The 21,922-nt window shown below is 45.2% G+C and overlaps 1 protein-coding gene across 11 annotated transcripts in view; it reads right to left on the bottom strand.

Annotated features, from left to right (window-relative positions):
• Positions 1-227: 227 nt before the first annotated feature.
• ZHX2 (zinc fingers and homeoboxes 2) overlaps positions 228-21,922 on the bottom strand; it is a 65,214-nt gene continuing 43,519 nt past the window's right edge. For 3 of the 11 annotated variants that reach the window (XM_085221634.1, XM_085221635.1, XM_085221630.1), the window contains exons 3-6: positions 18,709-18,819; positions 18,030-18,115; positions 7,169-9,830; positions 228-1,612 (exon numbers count right to left, since the gene is read on the bottom strand). In XM_085221634.1, the coding sequence (XP_085077760.1) occupies positions 7,173-9,662 (2,490 nt within the window). In that variant the 5' untranslated portion in view covers positions 9,663-9,830; positions 18,030-18,115; positions 18,709-18,819 and the 3' untranslated portion in view covers positions 228-1,612; positions 7,169-7,172. Of the gene's footprint in view, positions 1,613-7,168; positions 9,831-18,029; positions 18,145-18,708; positions 18,820-21,922 lie in introns of all 11 variants that reach the window. The other 8 variants (XM_085221638.1, XM_085221639.1, XM_085221633.1 and 5 more) reach the window with 4 other exon arrangements.

Here is a 21,922-nt window from a genome sequence, read left to right as displayed (position 1 = left end):
AGGCTTGGTTCCCCGTTCCCAGGCACTTTCATGTGGGAAACAACAATCTGACGTCAGGAAACCAACTATCTGCAGTGGGCTGAGCATTCATTTTCATCTGGATGGTGTTTGCTGATTACCACAAACCCAAATTGCAGCCCTGAAGCCACCGAGCTCCTGTTTGCAGGGTAGAGCAGGAAGAGGCCAACGTTTGTTTTCAATTAAGAAAAAAAGAGGCGAGAAAAAGGTTACCAAAATGTCTAGCCTTTGTTTTATTGAGTTACAACAAATGAGCAACAAGTTAGAAAAGTAGGATTTATTCAAACTCCCTAGCATTGTACTTGTGCAGTGTGCTGAAACAGGGGTAGGGCCTGGCAACGCAGCCAGCTTGCGCTCCCGCACCCACGCTGCTCCTCCTCAGACCCGCACGCAGACACTCACACAAAGGAAAACTAGCAGTACTTGAAAACAAGTGCACTCAGGGATCTAGAACTGATCTAACAATTTAGTGGCAAGGATTAACTGGAAACATCAGTTGTGTGCTACAGCTTCTAGAACCGGAGGATGGACGTTTGTTTCTGTTGTCCATCTCTGTGCTAGCTGAAGAAAGGCAATCAAGTTCAGGTTATGAAGCATCGTTTTGTCACCCCAACCCCTCTGGGGGTTGTACTACGTGTTCAAACAAAAAGTGCTAAAAACAAACAGACAAACAGAAAAAAAAGGTGTTCCAGCGAGATCGTCAGAGAGCTGCAGCCCGGCCCGCTTTGTGAGGAGTGGAGCACGGGAGCTGGAGAAGGCGTGCTTCAGAAGAGCACAGGAAAGCAGAGATTTAAATACTTCAGTAGCAGATGGCCATAAAACAAAACAAAAGAAGTCAAAACAGGAAAAAAAACCCAAAGCCCCAACTGAACCAGACCAACCTGACCCTCCCCAAACCTATAGCGCACTGTGTGGGCTGAAATGTAAACGGCTGTGGAGTGGGAACCCAGGATCGGATGTTGATTGGCACCAAAGAGATTCCAAAAAATTGCAAAACTTTCTTCAAAGGCTTAAGAGAGGCTGTGGGCTCTCCTCCCTGGAGGTCTCCAGAAGCCGCCTGGAAGCGACCACGGGCTCCCTGCTTTGGGTGTCCCTGCTGGAGCTCGAAGTGGGTCATGTGGACCCTAAGGTCCCTGCCAGCCTCAGCCATAATGGGATTCAGTGATTCAGAAAAGATCTCCTCTCCCTCCTCCCCACAAAACACACTTCCCTCCCCCAAACCAACCTTAACATTTTCCCATGGCATTGTATGCAAGAATAACTCGCATCTATTAAAAAGTTAACAAAATTTCCACATTGTACAAATCTGTTCCAGTACAGGAAGAGACTGGACAGGAAAGTGGGTAGGAAAGAAGCTGAGGAGTAACCTATATACAAGGACCCTTTTTTCTTTCTCTCTTTTCTTTCTCAATGCAGTAGTAGGACTTTGGCACTATGAACAACCCCACGACGATGCTCCACCAGAAGATTTCTCACTGTGCCTCCGCAAGCACGATTTGAGACACGCTGTCTCACCCCAGGCAGGAAAATAGATGTTCTATTTTCAGACAGAATTTCCCCTTCATTGTCAGGACAGTGCAGCTGATGAGTATCCCTGCAAAAGATTAAAGAAACGTATTACTTTAAAAGGCATTTTGAACAAATACTTGAGCTGTCAGCTAACACAGCATCCAATGTTCACTCCTGAGGATGCACACAGTGGCACTGCATTTGGTAGGAACCACATCCCGAAGCCGATCCTGATGCTGCAGGAGGATGCCAGGTTGGTTCTGTGGTACCAGCACACTGATGATACCCCCTGCAGATAGCTGATGGGGGCACACAGCCCAGCCTTGCCTCTTGCTGATCCTTTGATGTCACAAACCCCTCGGGCAGAGCCTCACACTGTCAGAGCAGACGGACACAAGGCAAGGCCTCTCCACTGGGGATGACTTTCAGCATGGTTTTCCCCACTGAGCCAAATGTGAGAGTGCAAGAAGTGCAAGCACTCGTGCTGAAGCTGCGTGCAGCAGCACAGGGTCGCTCCTCTGCACCCATGCTCACCATAACCCTTATTTCACACTTTTTATGAAGGCTGCTCCGTTACCTCCCAAAGAAGCAGAGGGCTCTGTCTGGCATCCACAACTCCTATGTCAACAGAAAAGGCAAAATCCTCCCTGTCCCAGCAGCCTTTTTTCATACAACCCCCTGCTCCTTCTAAAAAAGCTGAGAATGTTTAATGGTTGCTTTGGTTTTGCTTCTTCCTCTGAAGTTCTTCATTGCTGTTCAGCTTGTGTCTCCAACATGGCCTACTGCTTTCAGGGGAAATGGCAAGTTAGCTTTAGTTCTGCATAAACCACTGCGAAGTCCCACAGTGCCTTCAGGACACCCAATCTGGGCAGCAGGCACTGCAGTCATTGAGTCATCGTTACGGATAGAACATCGAACCATAAGAAAAATGGGAACTTGAACAAAAAGGAAGGGAAACTCCAGTGCTGGTGGCTTTTAACCATTTCAGACACTGAGGAATGTGCAAAGCCACCAACAACTGATGTCAGCTCCAGTGGTGGAAAGAGCTGGGGACATTGGCAGAACCCGGACCCACTGATGCTCATCAGCATGATGCGGCAGGAATAAAAATCATAGAATCACAGACTATCCCAAGTTGGAAGGGACCCACAAGAATCACTGAGTCCAACTCCTGTCTCCACAAAGCACCACCCAAAAATCAGACCCTATGTCTGAAAGCATTGCTTAGACGCCCCTTGAACTCTGGCAGCTCAGAGCTGTGCCCACTGCCCTAGAGGGGTTGTTCTGTTCACCACCCTCTAGTGAAGAACCTTTCTCTGGGGCTTTGTGGCATGCAGTCCCTGGCTGTTCTTTGGCACATCTCAGCAGAGCTCCCAGAGCTGTAAAATGTACCTCGTGGGGTCACAGCTGCACCGTGCAGCAGAGATATACTTCAGGACATTGTATGCTTCCATGGCTGTAAAGAGTATTTTCTTCTTTGCTCATTCCCACCACAAACTGCAGACTTTGGTGTCTGCACCTTGCAGGGCTGGGGCAGATGGAAGGTGTGGGAACAACTCTGAAACAGCAGTTTTTTTGGTGAAGAAGAAGTAAATTTCTGAGGAAAAACAAAAGCTCTGGTCTGAGGAAATCCTGGGAAAACCCCACAAAGAGACAACACTGTGAAGAAAGCCAGCAATGGCTGCCAGCCTGCTCCTGCTGCTTGAACTGTGATTCTTTACTCAGAGGGTGATGAGACACTGGCACAGGCTGCCCAGAGCAGCTGTAGATGTCCCATCCCTAGAGGTGTTCAAAGCCAGGCTGGATGGGTGGCAGCCAGCCCATGGCAAGGAGTTGGAAGTAGATGATCTTCAAGGTTCCTTCCAACCTAAGCCAATCTATGATTCTATGAGTTGATGGATATAACATAAGGCCAGTTTCTATTCATCCAGCTTGAACAAATGGTGATAAGAGAGCTGATTTTGACCCATGGTGTCAGAAGGCAGGAATCTCCACTGATGGACGTGAAGTAAGGCACTCTACTGGTACACAAGGGACCTGAGACTTCATTATCAAGCATCAGGAGCATTTGTACTGATGGCTTGCTGCAGCCACTCAGCATCATGAAGGCACCATACTGAAACAGGGCTAGTGTTGAGGACACCTGATCTTGCTCCATGGAATTCATATGACTTTTGCAAAAGCTTCAAGCAGGCAGAACTGTCCCTAGAGGTCTTCAAGAAGCATAGAGATATGGCAGTGAGGGACATGGTTCAGTAGGCATGGTAGTGATGTGTTGATGGTTGGACTGGATGATCTTAGCAGTCTGTTGCAACCTCAATGATTCTACAATTCTAAGCATAACAGAGATTTTAGCAACCTGAGAATGAGATTTCAGAGCCATGTATGAATTCTGCTCCACTGAGGACAGGTGGCCATGAAAGTCCCACCAGCTGCAACAGAAGCAGCAACTACTGAACACACATCACTTTAGAAGAACCCATTTTCTAAGGCATGAGGTGTATTTAGGCTGTAATGCAAATACACCCTACTGGCTTCTAGAACTACATGAGGAAACAGACCTGAAAGTTCTGCAGCAGTTCAGGTTTTACAGAATCTGCACATGAATTCCTGCCACAACAGAAGTATGGAGACTGAATGCAGAAAAATGTTCACTTTAAAGTGTGCATGTCAGGAGGAGAACTTAACAACAAAGGAGCATTTCTGTACAATGTGAAGTTCAGCAGTGGACATTTCACATTGTGGCTGTGGCTGTGCAAGAATCAAGAGGAGAAGAAGTTCCCCTGTCAGCAGTTCAGCACTAGGCAGTGCCTCCTGCCTGCAGCCAGGATGGTAACGTTGTCCCTCCGAGGTGCTGAGGGCTGTGGTGTAAGGAATAATCAGACTTCTATGTAAGAACAAGCAGGAACAATCTCATCTTCAAGCCTCTTGGTCTTTCAGCCATACTGTGGATGTCACCTAAGACAATGACCTGTTAGTTCAACTCCAAAGTTATAGTTAAAAATTAAGGAAGACAGTAGATTGCCTTCACTAAACTGATAGTAAAAAATCTATCCTGAAAGAAAAAGCAGATGGATTTTTCACTGTTTCCATCAATGCAGAGAATAAAGCTCCCATCTTTCATGCCACCATGGCTGGTCCCATACACGCACCAGAAAGCAGGTGTCAGCAATTCTGGGCTGAGATGTGCTGGGAGAGTAAAGCAGAACAAAAGAGAGAAAGGCTTTGGGCCTCTGTCCTGCAAAATGGTCGTCTGAACTTCCTGAGTGACCCATACGGTGAAAACCCTGCTCTGGTGCATCTCTTCTCAGCAGGTGCATTTTACAGCCCTTTCAAAGCTCCTCACCAGAAGGATAAACTGGTGGAAGTTTATTGCAAAGTTCCTGTTAAAGTTCATCTCTGATGGCCCTTGGGCCTCCTTCCAGCTGTGGAGCTCCATGGTCAGCACCAGGGTGCAGCACGAGAGCTTTGTGAAAAAGCAGTCCAAGGTCCCCTCCTCTGCTACAGAACCATAAATTACTAAGGTTGAAAAAGGCCACTAAGATCATCTAGTCCAAACATCCACCTACCACCAGTATTACCCATTAAACCTTATTTCTCATGGTAACATCTCCACATTTCTTGACCTCCAGGGACAGTGACTCCACCACCTCCGTGGGTAGCCTGTTCCAATGCCTCATCACTCTTCTGAGAAGAAATTTTTCCTAACATCCAACCTGAACCTCTTGTGGCACAACTTGAGGCCACTGCCTCTCATCCTATTGCTGTTACCTGAGGGAAGAGGCTGACCCTCACCTCACCACAGACTCCTTTCAGGGAGTAGTAGAAAGCAATAAGGTCTCCCCTGAGCCTATTCCTCTATGACTGAACAATCCCAATTCCCTCAGCCGTTCCCCATAAGATTTGTGCTCCAGACCCTTCACAGCTTTGCTATCCTTCTCTGGACACACTCCAGGGCCTCAGTGTCTTTCTTGTAGTGAGGGGCCCAACAGCACTCAAGGTGTGGCCTCACCAGAGCTGAGTACAGAGGGATGATCACCTCCTTGCTCCCGCTGGCTGCACTATTTCTGCTAAATGCCATGGGCAACACTGGGCAACACTGCTGTCTCACGTTCAGCCAAACATTGACCAACACTGACAGATCCTTTTCCTCTGTGATGCTTTTCAGCCTCTGGGTCTGCCCCCATTACCAATGCTCATTCACAGCCCATCTCTCTCCTCAGTTACATTACTGTAAGTATCTATAGCTGAAACAGCAAAATTATGTGCAATAAAAAACCTAATAAAATAAAATAAAATAAAATAAATCCGACAGTGCATTTATTTATCACTCATTTAATTTAAAATACCAGATCAGAACTGAGCTTTGGTTTTCTATGTGGCTGCTCCCCATGCACCTCTGCAGCACCAGCACAGTGACAAGAGATACTCCTACCTCTATGCAACCACCACAGACTTCTAAGAAAAATCTGCACCTCTGCAACATGGAGTGGTTCAGCCCTAGCACTAACTCTTCATTTAGCAAATAGCCTTAATGCAAGTGTGGGGACCTCTACCAGTTCTGGCTATGGTAGTTCCTTTTCAAAAGTTTTAAAAACAAATATTGAAGTACCTTACACTTGTTAGACATCAGGAGACTATTAATTCTTTCTGAAAGATGTGTTCTTTAACTGTCAATGCTGTGCTTTCTGTCGGGTATATCCTACCTTAAGGAGACCCCAGCTTGGGAGAGACAAGATCTGATCCTGTACATCCTCATACATGCACAAAACATTAAAGGTTGGTGAGCTCAGCTCAACACGCCATCAAGAAGTGCTGATGGTACTTGCTCCAGTTTGTACCTGTCTAACTGCGATCAGAAACAGACTTCAGGTCTCCAAACAACATATCTTTTCACACTGAAATATCATGTAACACTCCCCTCCTAAAAAAAATGGCCCCGCAGCTTGCTTTTAAATTCAAGATCCTGTGAAGAAAAGCTGCTAAAACACCCACGCAGATTAGTCTGGGGCATTTCCTAAGCATCTATAGAGCAAGCAAGCAGAACAAAGCAGGCTGGAGACAGTTCTCACCTGCAAGAGGAAGAGAGCACATTTGCATGAGCCACTTCATACCCTACAGCATTTTTTTTTGCTTGCTACTGCATACAGAAACATCTCTGGCTCAGGCCCTTCCCTCTAGACAGCTTTTATTCTGTCAAAAGGAGAAGAGGTGCAAAGCCTGGTGTGGTCTCTGTTCATGGGAGATCAGCAACCCCTTAGCAAGCGGACTGCTAGGAACTAGCATCACCTAGTCAGTCTGCATGGCTCCACTGGTATGTTTTACATCAACCTCTGCAGAAGTTACATTTAAAGGACACATTTCAGGATTTAATGGATTGATGCAAAAAAAAAAAAAAAAAAAAAAAAGCCCTTAAATGGGATTTGACTTACAAGGAGAAAAGGAACCAGGCAAACAGCGCTAACCCCTGCCTACCAAGCAGGTACCTGCTTCCATTTACAGGAATGCCATCCCTTGTATTCAGGCACCCAGCAGGCACCAGGATCCAGGTTCAGGGATTTGCACTGAAAAGGGGCTACGGGATGCTAGAAGCGCCCCAGAGTGAGGCCAGTTCCGGGAAGCAGGGCACCCCAAGCATTACCTGTCTATATGTGGGCATTTTCTCCAGGTATACTTTCAGAGTCAAAGTCTGCCAGCTCTGCCTGGCCCTCAGGTGCTGCCTGGCTCCACGTGTCCGTGCAGTCTGATGCGGCATCATCCTCGCCCACAGTCACCTCCACCCAGTTGACCTCCACTGGCCCCTCATTCTCCTCGCATCCGTCACGGCTGTTGCATTCCAACCTGCCTGTATCCTCTGCTTGATTCCCCAACAAAGAGTCTTTCAGTGGTTCGCAGTCTCTTTTTGGTCTCACCACCAGCTTCCCCGAGTTCTCTTCATTCAGCTTTTTGTGCTCCTGGTAATGCTGCCGAGACACCTCATTACCATTCTTTGGACTCTCAATGAGTTTTGATCCCTTTTTCTGACTCTGCTCATTATGGCCATCAGCATACTGCTGCTGGTACTGGTCAACCCATTTAAGCAACCCTGATCTTAGCGAGGACCGGTTTTCCTTGAACCAGCGAACGATTTCAGTTCTTGTGAGCCCAGTCTGGGACGCTAGCTGGTCATACTCTTGTGGTGTTGGCCACTGGGTTCTTGCAAATGTACTTTTCAGTAGATGAATTTGCTCCTGGGTTTTCTTAAGTGTGGCAGAGGATCCCGATAAAGCACCGGGGAGCTGGGAGCTGTTCATCAGTTCTGCTTGGTTTATTGCACCATTAGGCGTTCCTTGTTCCTTAATTTTTCGGTACGATCCCATTGAGTCCAAAACAGCTTGCTCCATGCTGTCCCTTATCTTTCTCCTCTCGGAGAACCAGGAATCAATCTCTCTCCTGCTCAGCTTCGTCTCCACTCGAAGCCTATCCAATTCTCCCTGGGTCGGAAAAGAACATCGTAGGAAACTCTCCTCAAGGGCCCTAAGCTGCTCTTGGCTTTTCTCTTTGAACCTCTGGGGTGCATAATCTGCATATGGGTGGAACGAGCGGCTGTGTCGGCCCAGTGGAGGTGCTATTGGATCCTTCCCTAAAGCATCACCAGCAACTTGCACGATGCCCCGCTGACTTCTGTACCTGTGGTCACTGAACCACTTCTTGATCTCGCTCCTAGAGAGCCCCGTTGCCTCTATCAGCCGGTAGACTTCCGCGTCATCGGGAAACTGGCTTGCTATGAAACTGGCCCTCAGCTCTGCTATTTGCTCCTTGGTCTTTTTTCGCTCGCTGGCAGGTGTCAACGGTACAGCACTCAGCTTGGCAGGACTCTCAGGCACCTGAACTACATGAGGTCGCTTGGCCTCTGGGACGTTTGACAGGGTCTGTATTGTCCTCTTTTGTCCCTGGTTTGGGGCAACAGCAAGTGTGATCGGTGAACAGGAAACTGCTGATCCATTTGAAACGGGAGTTAAAACCAGACCAGTCTGGCCCAGTATCTGACAAGGCAAAGCTGTCTGGATGATAGGAGGGGGAATTTTTGCAGTTGTCAAAGGAGCTGGCAGGACAGTGATGGTTTGGGGGACTGCCTGGATAGTACCATTGAACATCTTCTTTCTTGCCTCTTCTACTTCTTCAGGTGACCAGCTGATACCATGCTTCAAACGTTGCGTAGCAAACCAGATTCGGATCTGTTCTTCAGGATGCTTTGACGCTGCTGTCAACCACGACAATTCTGCTTGTGTGGGGTAAGGAAATTTGTTAAAGGAGTTGATCATGGTTGCATTAGTGTCCAGTGCAGAGTTGTATTTGGTACTGTTCAGAGGTACCGGGACCTTGGGTACAAGGTTAATATTTGGTGGTAGCTGTACAGAGGGCATAACATGAGCTAACACGTCCTGGAGAAGGTCTCCATTTATACACGCAATAGCTTCAGTGGCTTCAGTTATGATGCGGGGGAGAGAACCATCCACATGGTTTTCTGAAACTCCCTCTTCTGGCTTTTTGGGACCCTTCTTGGTTTCCCCTTTAGACTTTCCCAATTTCATCATTGGTGTTTTACTCACACTAATTCCCCCATGAAGTGAATCCTCACACTCTGCATTTTCCACCCCACTGCTCGTGACAGTGACATCATCAGTGGTGGTCTCAATGGACTGCTCTAAAACAGTCTGGTTATTGCGTTTAATTAATTTCAGTTTAAAGTTACTCTCTCCTGGGTGGTACTTTGTATTGTGGTCAGATAAAGAATCATATTTTTTGGTTGTGAAGTTGCATTCAGCACAGACATACAGGGGGTTGAGAATAACATTTGGATGCTGAGTGTCAACATGCTCTGTAAATTCATTTAAGTTCTGTGTAGAGTAAGGGCAGTATTTACACTCATAACCACCCTGGGGTTTCTTAGACTGATTTTCAGCAGGGGGCTTCGCCTCAACCACTTCGCACTCTTTCACTGAGCTTTCTGAAGGCCAAGTTTTTTTAGCATCCTGCTGTGGTGTGCCAGGCCCCTTCTCTTTCGCAGTTTCTGCACCCTCTGGGACTTCCTGTTCCATCACTTCAGAGGTTCGCACCATACAGGGAGTCGTTGACTTTCTTTTGCTAGCCATGGCAGCCCAGGCTGCGCTTCCAGAAGGTGACTTCTATGACAGGTTGAGCAATAAACTGAAAGATCTTGTAAACGGCTCCAACCTTCCTTGTTCACTTGACTCTTGTTTTGTTTAATAAAGGATTTCAGCCCCAACTGTGACTGTCAGCTCACATTTGCTGCATGACACCTGTGAAACAAAGCACACCCATTAGGCACTGATCTGTAAAACATGGCTCTTGCAGAAAGCCATCACTCAAGATAGGTGCATTTACAATACCATTCTGGACAATGCTGAACTCTTCCTTTTGCTATTCTCTCCATCAACTTAAGAGGAAAAATCTGTCCACACAGAATAAAAGCAGTGGACAATTCACAATGAAGTGTGCCACAGGTAGAAAATAGCTTTGAAACAAACAGGGAAAGCTGAACAGACAGGAGGTTTTAATCTCCATGAGAGTCAATTTATTTAGCTGGAAAGGAAAGCAGACACTGTTATAAATACTGTATCTTTTTATAGAAGCTGTAGTTTCTATTAATTATTATTTTGAAGCATGTAGATTTGAAATTGAGCGTGATTATTAAATTTAATTACTTCCCACTGTCACTTACCTTGTAAATATGTCTAGTAAATGATTGTGGTTACTAATGACGGATGATTTCTAAATAAAGCTATGGGGCTTGCCTTGCTCGTAAAAGTAAAGGCAGTGAGAGGAGTTAATGCAAATCAGCATTTTCAGGGGTCTGATTAGAGCAGATCAGTGGAGGCCTATCAAGTCTCTTCTGGAATGAAAGTTTCTTTAAAATACCCTTATCACCAAATATTGATTGTCAGACAGTTAGCTAAGGTCCAAGACCCCTCAGATCCCTTTTAAATAGGGTCCCTTCCTGTAACCCTACTGATATTCACATCAAGTCCTGATCTGTGCACTTAACTGCCTACAGAATTAAACAATATTTTTAAAGCATGATTCACAGTGGTTTTGGAGTTCCCAAATGTAATAATTCCATCAAAATACGTATTTTTAAGAGGATATGAAGTCAGTATCAGTCAGTATGACCACAAAGGAAGAAAAACCACACTGGCTGTATTACGATCTACCCATGCTCATCAGGACTGAGTGGACGGAGTGTAATTTAGTAGCTGTACCAGTCTCATCATGCAAAAAAAAAAAAAAAGAGATAACTCTCCTACTATTTGACAAGATACCTTTTCTAATGATTCCTTGATTCTACTTTGCTATTCTTCGTGATCAGACAGGCTTGGATCTGTAACACTTTTAGCCTGACGGGAAACTCATTGTTTGCCATCCATTGGATGGGATATGAGGGGGCACCAGTGCTTACAGGCTGTCATCGTCATTGCCCAAAGCATCAGCACCTACAAGCAACCCATGTTTTGGGTTTCTGCCATCTCTCTCTTAAAAAAAATAAAATAAAATTCCTTTTAATAACAAGCAAGTAGATGAACAATGGAACAAGTGATGCCCGGTTTTCTGCAGATTTGTGCTGACTGATCTTTACACTGGATTACATATTTTTACATATTCCTTCAAAATTCCCCTCTATTTCCCTGCACAATCGTCCTCCCAGAGAGTATTTTGTCTGAGGTCTATGGCTTGCTGTGTCCCACTGCAGATGGGATCAGAAACCAAACACACAACTATCTGAACACTACTCTTCCTGCCCACTCATTTTTAATGAAGTTTGCAGAACTTCAATTATCTCTGATGCTTCTTCCCTTGCATCAGATCTGGCTGAAATGGGTCAAAAGGTGAAAGAATGGTACAGAATCAGCTCCCTAAGCAAGGCTGCTGCTGGAAACAAGGTGCAGGTCACCTCCTTCTGCCCTGCAGATCCCACTGCACATGTGATGTTGATGTTTGTAGACAATGGAAGGAAAGTGCAATGTCTCATTCTGGAAAAGGGTGGTGGGGATGAGGATGGAGCACAGCTCCCTGATGCTCTTTTGCTGCTCTGCCACCCAGGCCATGCTGCTTCACTTAATGGTCTGCTCCTTTTCTGATGTGTGACCTTCTGCAAAATTCATGCGACAACATCAGCAAAAGGAAGAAAGTCAAAAGGCATCAAAGACAGAGCAAGGCTTATTTATATTTCACTATCACCTCCTTCTTACCCAAAAAAGAAGTAAGAAAAGGCTAAGAACAAAAAGATAAAGGAATGGGATGGAAGAAAAAGAGTGGAGAAAAAGAACTATCTAGGTTACTGCATTGGAGCAATCGAATGTTTCTTAAAAATGTTGAATGTGTTGACTTTCTGAAAGCTCAGCAAGCTCTCTGCCATGTCAGGTAGCTGTGCCAAACTCCCACCTCTCATCAGGACATGGGGATCAGCCTCAAGCAAGGATGCTCTGACATTAAGCAAAGGCCAAGCTCTCTCCAAAACATACATACAATGGTGGATGGGTGAAAAATTCTGTCTGCAACAGTTTTAATAGAAAGTTTTACACACTGTTTCTTTTTTATGGCACAGTGTTCTTCTGTATTTCTAACTGCTTTGCTAACTCTACCCTGAATAGTTTTTCAGCCACACAGGAATCTTTATCCACCATAGCGGATAGTTTTGGAAGTCAAGAACAGAACAAATGAGTTCCCACTCCAGATGTACTTGTTTTCAGAAGGAAAGGGTTAGGAGACCACAACCAGTCAGATCACATTTGTCCTTCAACCTCAATTCCTGGAGCTTCCTGAAAGAAGAGGAGGAAAGTGAGGCCCGGCAACCATGTGAGTGAGGAGTTTATCGAGACCTCCAAGCCACTGTCCTCTGAGGACCTCAGTGAGTGCCTCACTCCAGATAAATCCATGTGAAGTTGCTCTGGATCTCCTAGTCAGCTCTAGCAAAGAACATGGACCAGCCATACCACAGTTCTGAGAGACAGGCAGGGTAAACACACAGTGATTGCACAAACCAGCATTTGTTGGGAGACACAAGATACCCCTCAGCAGCAACCAAAGCTTAGCAAGGTAGGAACATAAGTCACACTTCACCACCTAGCCCATGTTCACCATGCTCCAAGGGACAAAATTCACACCCAGTGCTCAATGAATTGGGCTGCACCAGGGACAGACTTCTGACAAACTCTGCCACTAAATCCATGGGTTGGATCAAGGCAAGTAACTTCAGTTTTGGGCTGCTGTCACCACGATGCATGGCTACAGACGTACTGGTTGCAGTTTTCCCAAGCATGGAGAAAGGCAGCCCTTGCCCCTGCAGCTGCCCTGCCTTATCTTCTGTGAGGTTTGCCATGCTGAATGAGGGAAAAGAGATCATAAAAAATAATTTCCGTTTTATTGTTTTAAATTTGAATTTTTGTTTTTAAATGAGCAGATGCATGAACCAGCAACAGGCAGCCAGGTTAAAACCAAAAGCACTCGCCTCCAAGCAGACAGCTGCCTCCGTGAACCAGCTCCAAAGCAAACCACAGAGACCATCTGCAGCAACAGAGCTTTCGGTTTGCTTTGCTTCTGCAAAGCAATCATGATGGGAGCACGTAGGTCAAAAGCAAGCACGTAGGTCAGAAGCAATGTGTTCTTCTCAGCATCTCTGCTTAAAAAGTACAGTTATGAGAGAGGCCCCAGCCTGGTTTTGTTTAATTTCCAAGAGCTAACAAACGAACCCAGCCACAGCTCTCTGATCTTTCAAAGCCCAGCTCAAAAGGCTCCAGAGCATCAGGCAGAAGAACAAAGTGGCAACTCAGTGGTGACTTGGTGCATGAGCAGAGCAATGCCAGATCTCCTTGCCGCTTGCCTAGCTCCGAGGCTGGGAAACTGCACAGCACCATACAGAGAAAATAAACCATGTTTTCAGGTCTGCCTGTCACTGGAAAAATGTCTGCTTGGGTAACAATGCCATCTTCCAGCAGAGAAAGGTATCTTCTGCCTCTATGAGTTTCTCAAATGAAGAAAGTTTGGGTGGTGAAAGAACTTTCACCTTGGTAAAGCTCTACCTGTCCCAGTGCATTCATCAGTTCAGAGCTGTCAAAAATAAAACCCCTGTGCAACTTGCACCAGTGGTACTAACAGAGCTGCTGGTGTGCATTGGCCTTACAAACAGCATGGTTCATGTAAACAGCTGGGAAAACAAATCACAAAGCTTTCCTGTGCTGGACTTTGCAATCTTTTCATTCCCTCCAATCTTTTCCTTGTGCCTGCACAACACTTCTATACTACTCCCTTAACCAAAAAAAAAACAAAAAAAAAACAAAAAAAAAAACAAAACAAACAAACAAAAAAAAAAACAAAAAAAACCCACCATGGCACCTCACTTCCAGGGCTGGATGAAATGGATGTAAAAGAGACTGGAAGGATAGAAACCCCTACTCAGTGCAAATGGATCTTCACTGTTCTCAGATATACTGTGGTTTTGTTTTTTGTTTTGTTAATAAAAAATCTCTTACAGTGCTTGTGATTTTCCACCAAGCCCTTTCCAGCTAGGACACAGGATACAAGTCCCCGTGTTTTGGAATATTACCCTTCCTTACCAAGCAGCAAATAAAAACCAGTTGACTACTACAAATGTCATGCTTACAGTTTGGCTCAGAGAAGGAACTGCTGCTGCTGGAGAGCCCCATAACCCCCTTATGGCCTTTTACTCCACACCTGTGGAGGCTGCTGGCATGGGAAGGTGCATGGTACAGCAGAGCTGCTCTTCTGCTCCCTATCACAGAGGTCAAACTCATAATCCTTAACATTGCAGTAATATTATTCTCCTACAAATGCAAGGATGAGAGATGATAGATTTATTTCATGGTGCAAGGAGGAACACGCCTCGGGTGATGTTTTTCCTGCCTTACAACTGTTTTTAGCATGCAGCTGCTGCAGCACTATCAAAAAGCATATCAGCTAGCACAGCAAAAATGTTGTTGGTCTCCACTGTGACAGTACACTTAAAAACATTGCTTAATTACATGCAGGAGACTAAGCAGAAGCAAGCAAACCAGGGCAAATAATTCCTGCATGATGGATCAGGGCTGTAATGATTCACAAAAGGGAAACCACAGAAAGAAAGGAAGGTTTTGTGAACTGCAAAGCTGAGCTTTTAAAGAGCATTTAAGTTTGAGCAGCCGAGAGCTCTAACTCTTTCCCTGCTCTTTATAAACTGAGTAAAACAAAATTGATGGAGAGGTATACAGACTGCCACAACAATAATTTTTCAAGACATGAAAAAATAAATTTGAAAATGCTATGTTTTCAGTTCTCGTGAGCTGCTGTAGACATTTTCTAATTAGAAAATATCTGTGTAGATACATGTGGCAGGTGCCACATACAATGGCAATGCGTGTGATGGCCACGAACTTTTCCCTACACGGGAGAAGCAATTTACAATTTACGATTTTTCTTTCTTTTCACAGGTGAATAGCAAAACAAAGTGCCTCCAAGATTTCTGACTCATGTCAACACAACTTGTGGAACTGGGTGCCAATACCTCCACGAAGTGGGGCAGATGCAAAAGTGATGCATACCCAGCTTGGGGGAATCCATGCCTGCAGCATGGCCACCAGAGGTTCTGAAGAATGCATGCATCAAACACTGCACACAGAACACTGAAGGACTGTGGGTGGGATGAAATGGCTCAAAAGGAGCTAACAATAAGAGAAAAACCTGGAGTGCCAAAGCCAATTCACATGAATGCTGCCTTTTTGCATTTACATCTCAGCTTCTATTTAACCATTGTGTAGAGGAAGGACGTGGACAAATGTATTCTGGAAAACACAGGTGCCCCGGAGAAAACCTCAGTAAGCTTTCCTAGATCAAACTGTGTTAGCCAGCACCCTGTTCTTAAGTATTTCAGAGTATACTAGTCATAATATATTCGCTGAACTAAAATGCTCACTTTCACACTGCTGCAAAGCCAAAGAAATGGCAAAAATTGTGGGTTTTCACTGCTGTTGGTTGTATGCACACAAGTGGCCAAGCCCATCCAAGAAATGGGTAAGTTGAACATTGTGTGCTGTGAATTTTCTATTTTAAGTCTTCATCTGCAAACACTGGCTTTTAATTCCCTTTTTTAAATGCAAGTTTATGTTTTTGCCCAGAGACGTTGCGGATGCCCCCACCCTGAAGGCATTCAAAGCCAGGCTGGATGGGGGTTTGAGCAACCTGGTCCTGGTCTGCAGCAGGAGAGTTGGAACTAGATGATCTTAAGTGTCCCTTCCAACCCAAGTTTAGAATCATAGAATCATTAACATTGGAAAAGACCACTAAGGTGACCTAGTCCAACCATCAACACATCCCACCATGCCCACATCCCTTATTGCCACATCTACATGTTTTTTTAACACCTCCAGGGACAGTGACTCCACCACTTCCCTGGGCAGCCAGTTCCAACTACTCACCACTCTTTTTGAGAAGAATATTTTCCTAACATCTAAGCTGAACCTTCACTGGCGCAACTTGAGGTCATTACCTTTTGTCCTATCACTAATTGCTAAAATCTGGACTGGGCCTGATTTTAGCATTTTTGCTCTCTAGAAAGTGATAAGAATAACCTACCCAGAATGAAAAGCACCATCTGGTTCAATATTTATACTGCGGCAACATTTGCTTGTCCCATTTAAGAGACAGGTTTTGCTTTGGGAGATGTCACCCTCCAGTGCTGATGGGATGGGGCAAGCCCAATGGGCCTGAGGTCATGTCCTGTGCCTGTGGTGGAGATGAGGAACACAGCCGGGATTCTTCACTTCCTGGCCACTGCTTCCTCCTCTGGAATACAAGTTGGCAGCCTACAGCTTGAAGACCAAATGGGGCATGTGGCAACCATGACTGGTGCACAAGGGCCAAATCTCCTACCTGGCACAGCCTGGGGAAAGCTGTTTTCCTTCATAGTTTGTGCTTCTGCAAGAGGTTTTAGGGTCCTACTGGACATATGGCTCTATCAATTGGAGTCACCCAATGGACACCAGTGTGCTTTCTGCACATGACAAGTAGGGACCTAAAATCCCTGTGGTGCCTACGGTTGCCCATGCTCAAAACTCAGAAGGTGCCAGTGAGTGTGCTCCTGTGGCCTTGCTTTCTGTCTGGGGAGGGAAAAAAATCTCAAGTGGCCTCTTCCAAACAACAGGACGCATGAATCACCCCAGAATGCCACTGGATACAACAGCAGTTGTTCAATACCCGCCCAGGGGTAAAGCCTCTTTCCAACATCCTCCATCAACGGTTTCCAGAAGCAGTGAGTTCCAGAGATCAGTCATACACTGTCAAAATTATCTCCTCTCATCAGCAACATGTCCGCTTGTAGGGTGGGTACTTGTATGTTCATCAGAGAGAAATAAAAAGCAACAGATTTCTTAAGAGAGAAATAGAGGCACTATAAAAACATTCATTCTAATTAGTTTAATTACTTGTCTGTGCAGCTCCCTGAATCCTCCTCACTGGAGTGGATTAAAGTCGCTGGATTTAAGTAATTTTTCATATTGAGTTTTACCCAGTACCATGTGGTGGAAGGACAAGAAATTCACAAACACAGAACAAAAATTATTTGTATTGTATTGTATTTCAGCTACATGGCCAAAATCTGCATGCAGCCACATTTGATTTTACATATTAAAACTGGATTATTTCATTTGAATATTCAGGTAATTTATTATCTTACTGTTATTCTGAGTTATGCATTAAGCAAAGGATTCCTTGTGGGGCTAAAGTTTGCTCAAGCAACTTCTAGAAACCATTTCCCATTTGTGCAGGTTAAACCTCTACAGCAATGTCAGGTTCGCTTTCTACCTCATGACTATCTAGGTATTTATATATTGTATATATTAATATAGATTTCATATTTTATTATGCATTCTTTCTGTTCAGACTTAACAGCTGTTATAGGGACACCATCAGTTAAATGTCTGCAGAGCAGGAAGAAAACAGGTTATTACAGAATCAAAGCATTTAGTTTCTTTACACACTTGGAAAACTTAAGTGACAACACAGAAGTTTTCCTGCTTCATGACTTCAGAACCTGCTCATCTCCTTCAGCAATTAATCCTGCCCTGGGAATCACAGTACCAAGCCAAGCATCAAATTTTTCAAGTAAAATTAAAGCACTCACAAATGTTTTTGCCAGTGAACTGCAAAGGGAAAACAAAAATCACATGTGCATACTGGGTGTTCCTTTTGTAAGACTTCAGGACAGAAATGAGCTCTAATGTTATTAAAAAGAAAGTTCTAATTTATCAAAAAGCAGTCCCTAAATCCCACTTCTGGCACAGGCTGCACACATCACAGCACAAAAGGGAAAAGTGCCCAGAGGACCTGACAGAGGGGAAGGAACTGACGGATGGCCACCATTTCTCAGCTGTGTTTAGATTTACATTTGAGGGAGAGAGAGAAAGAAGTCTGAATATCAGGGTGCTGAGTCTGAACGACAGACACTGACTTACTGAATGTTTGGCCAACACTAGTTGTCCGACACGTGGAGCATCCGTTGGATCATCTTCACCCAATACAGCAGCAGCACTGGAGGAGTCTACGGAGTTCCCAGAAGAGAGGAAGGAGCTCAATGAGGAACACACAACATTAGTAACCTGCGTGTCTTTAGCTGCACACCTCCCTCTTTGACTCATTCAAGATGTGGTAGAAAAACGCAGATGGTTTGTGATTTATAATGCTGGTGACTCACTGCACCTCTTCCCTTTTCCCCCACCCCCAAGGGCTTCTCTGCATATCTTCACGTTCCCAGATGAGGAGATCAGAGCGAAAATGCTACAAACAGACTGATGTAACATCTCCATCCCACGGAATGACTCTATCCTTGCCCCCTACACCATGCCATTCTTCTCTCCTGCTCCCATTTCCACTTCCAATTGCCTATGCACTATCAAACTCAGTGGCTATCACTTCACATCTTTCAGATTGACACTGCAGTCTGAATCTTGGCACTACCACAAAAGACTCCAGAACAGTTTCCCATCTTATAACACTACGTCTTAGCTTGTAATCGTAACACCTAAAAATATTCACCATCCAAGTAGAAAGTCCTGAGTTACAGTGTCATAAGTTACCACAGGGTTTGAGGTACAAAGCACAAGACATGCACAGTGATGAACAGAAATGTTCTACCTTGAGATTTCCAGAAGCAGGAACTTCAACACACCTTCAAAACGAAACCACCCCAAGAACTGCCAGCCAGATTTTCACAGAAGCTGGACACACAGCGTCCTCCAGATGAACCTAGAAGATGTCAGACAAACCTGATGCTCCAAACTCTTCCGGAAAGTGCCAACTTTAAGCAGATGAAGAGTCAGCTCTTGGCCTAACTCACATGGTTAGATATTCTAATGAACTCAGTAGGCAAACTCAGGTGACCCACACTGAAATGCCACATACTGGTCTGGGGTGCAAACAGACCCCAACATCTGCTTCTGTCAGTTTGGCAGCCCATGGTCACATGAGATCACCTGCTCACTATCCAAGTTCAGGTGAATGACCCTAAACTGCTAGCAGGTGATGGAGGTGTGTTTCCCAACCTGGATCTCTACTTAAGAGACTTCTGTGATACTGATGAAGCACTTGAGACATCTTCTTTTCCCTAGTATTGCTGGCAAAATACAGCTTATTGCTTAAATCTGATGCAACTTCTTCTCTCCAACCATAGCTGGTGCCCCCTCTCCAAACCAAGACAGAGACAATATCCCGGTGTAAAATCAGCAGGTCACCTCTCTGCCATCCCCAGCCACGAGAAAGGCAATCACAGACTGGCTTAAATTGGAAGGAACCTTAAAGATCATCTAGTTCCAAGCCCCCTGCTGTGTATCTTGGTGTACATAAGGTTCACTCTCATCCTGTCGCATCTTAAATTTTCAAGTGCTCTACCTGTTTAAAGGACTGATTGTTTCAAGAGAGGACTCACCTCACACCATGATAAAATGTAGTTCCTCTTTTGGAGGTTTTTCTTCTCAAAAACAAATCACATGATGTCCACTATTTAAAACAGGTAGCTTTCCTAGGTTCTTTCCCCTCATGCAGGAGTCTGCCTTGGGTAGTTAATGACCTATGGTGTTGAGAGGATCCATCGGTCCACCGTCTGGCAGCCTTACAGTTGTTGAGGTAGAATCCTCACACTAGGGCTGTGAATTCAGGCAGCACCGTTCTCCCCATGGCTCAGATGGGCAATTAAGGCATGAAGACATTGTGGCTGAGGCTTCATTAAATGGCCAAGCCAACTTACCGCTTGATGCTGTCAAATGCGATAGGGTAGAGACAATGCAAAAAATCATGCCCTACCCAGGATCATGTGGGAAGTAAGCAGGGCTGGAAATCATACCCAAGATGTCTGTGCTCCAAGCTACCGTTCCATCCTTCTGTAAATTCAGGTCATCCTCTGACTCACAAGTTAACGATATTTAACAGCCTATGCCAAAGTGGCTGGGACTTTTAGTTTAGGTCCCAGTGAATGAGTACCAAAGTCTCAAAATACCCCAACTCTCACAGCCCAGAGGTCTCATGGCAGGAAGCAAGCATCTGAAGATCAAAGGCCTGACCTATCTGCCTTCCCTTAGAAACTTCTCATCAGGGCCAACAGCAGAGATACCCGGCTCTGCATGTAGGGCTGCAGAGAAGCCCTCTGCTTCTGATGGTGCCAAGCCTCCCTCAGTCCTTACAAAAGCTGAAAGTGTAGAGGAAGTTTTTCTGCAGCTGCAGAAACGCATGGCTATCCAGGCTGCAACTGTTCCTCCTGGTCTTCCTTTGCTTGAACATTACAGCTCTCGCTCTTCCTTTTTCTTTTTTGGCCAAATTCTTGAAAATCCAGTATTTTAGGGGGTCTGTTCCATGTGACAACGATCTTCTCATGACAACATCTCATTCAGTATACTTGCTCTCTCTTGCTGGCTCTGGAAGCCCTGAAAATCCTGAAGCTGATCCATGCCCGCCCCAACACCTTTCAGTCAAGCAATTTCTCCTGCTATTGTTAATACAAATTGAGTGTTCCTAGTGTGCATCACATTATCCTTTACTCAGTTCCTTGGTCAGCTCTGAGGTCAAAAACTGAAGGAGTGACCCTCTATAAGATGCTCAGCCACTGTTTTCCATCACCATTATCACACATCATGTCTGTTGAAGTTGTTTTATTATACTTCTGTCCTTCATCTTCTGCAGTTCCGATTTAGATCACTTCTGCACATCATTTCCACCTTTCTGGCTCCCATTTTTATCTCAGCACTTTGTTTTCAATATGTATTCAATTATCCCACCCAAAACTCATATCACATAAAACACTGCTTTAGTATAATCCTATGGACAGTGTGATAGAGACAGAGGACCTACAACACCTTCAGCAAAAGAGGTAAAGAGACACTAAATAGAAGACTCTTGCAAACATTTGCATGCATCCTCTCCATAGCAGGTCGCAAAAACATTTTCCTTCAGTTTACTGGGGTTTAGGGCATCTAGTACTAGACCAAAAGCCACTTGTCTATCATCAGAAGCCAGCTGAAGCATCACTGATGCCCCCGATGTCTATTCCATCTAAAGTTTAAAATTAATAGTTGTTTGGATCTTAAGTTAATCACAGATTATACATACAACTCTTCTAAGAAAACCCAAGCACAGAGTTAAAAGCCTTTCAAACCCATGCTAGCTGATGGGGAATGGGCCTGCCATGCTCTGCACTACACTGAGATTACAGAGGGTATGTGCAGTTTACTCAGTGTCCCTCCTGGTGCCTACCAGGCAGAATAGCATTTTGCCCCAGGGATCATGGGACCAAACAGAGCTCCTTTTTCCTCCCCCTGCACCCTCTGCTGCTCTGATCTGTCATAGGACAGAGCCACTGCTCTCTGCCACACTGCAATGCTTTGCTGTTGGGAGCACTTGGCAGGGCCACAAAGGACCTTTGTTCATGCCAGGCCCTGGGTGCACAATGCAATCCTTCCCCCTTGTCACACACTGCTGGGTTTCCATGGCCGGGTCAGAAGCACTCCCCCCACTGCAGTGTTACCTCCTGCTTCCCATGGCAGCACTGCAGAATGGAGGGGACAGAGGAGAGTCAGGTACTTCTTTTTGGGGCATGAATTCTGCAAACTCCAACGTGACGAGCAGTACACGATAGATCTGTGAGTGCCCAAGCTCTGCCCTCAGTTTCTTCTTCACAGGACTTTTGCTACCAGGCTGCTGCAAAACCACCTGATTAAGACTCTCTGACTTCTAGGTATATTCTTGTCCTCCAGAGGCCAGGAATATGGCAGATAAATTGATCTAACATGATTCCTCTGAGTCACATTTCTCCATTTGCACAAAATCTGCCAGCCCATGTGTGTGCGTGTGTGCCAGTGCA

This window comes from Meleagris gallopavo, chromosome 3 (genome assembly GCF_905368555.1).
Source record: "Meleagris gallopavo chromosome 3, MGAL_WU_HG_1.1, whole genome shotgun sequence".
Classification (NCBI taxonomy): domain Eukaryota; kingdom Metazoa; phylum Chordata; class Aves; order Galliformes; family Phasianidae; genus Meleagris; species Meleagris gallopavo.
This window is presented reverse-complemented; position numbering and strand designations above follow the sequence as displayed.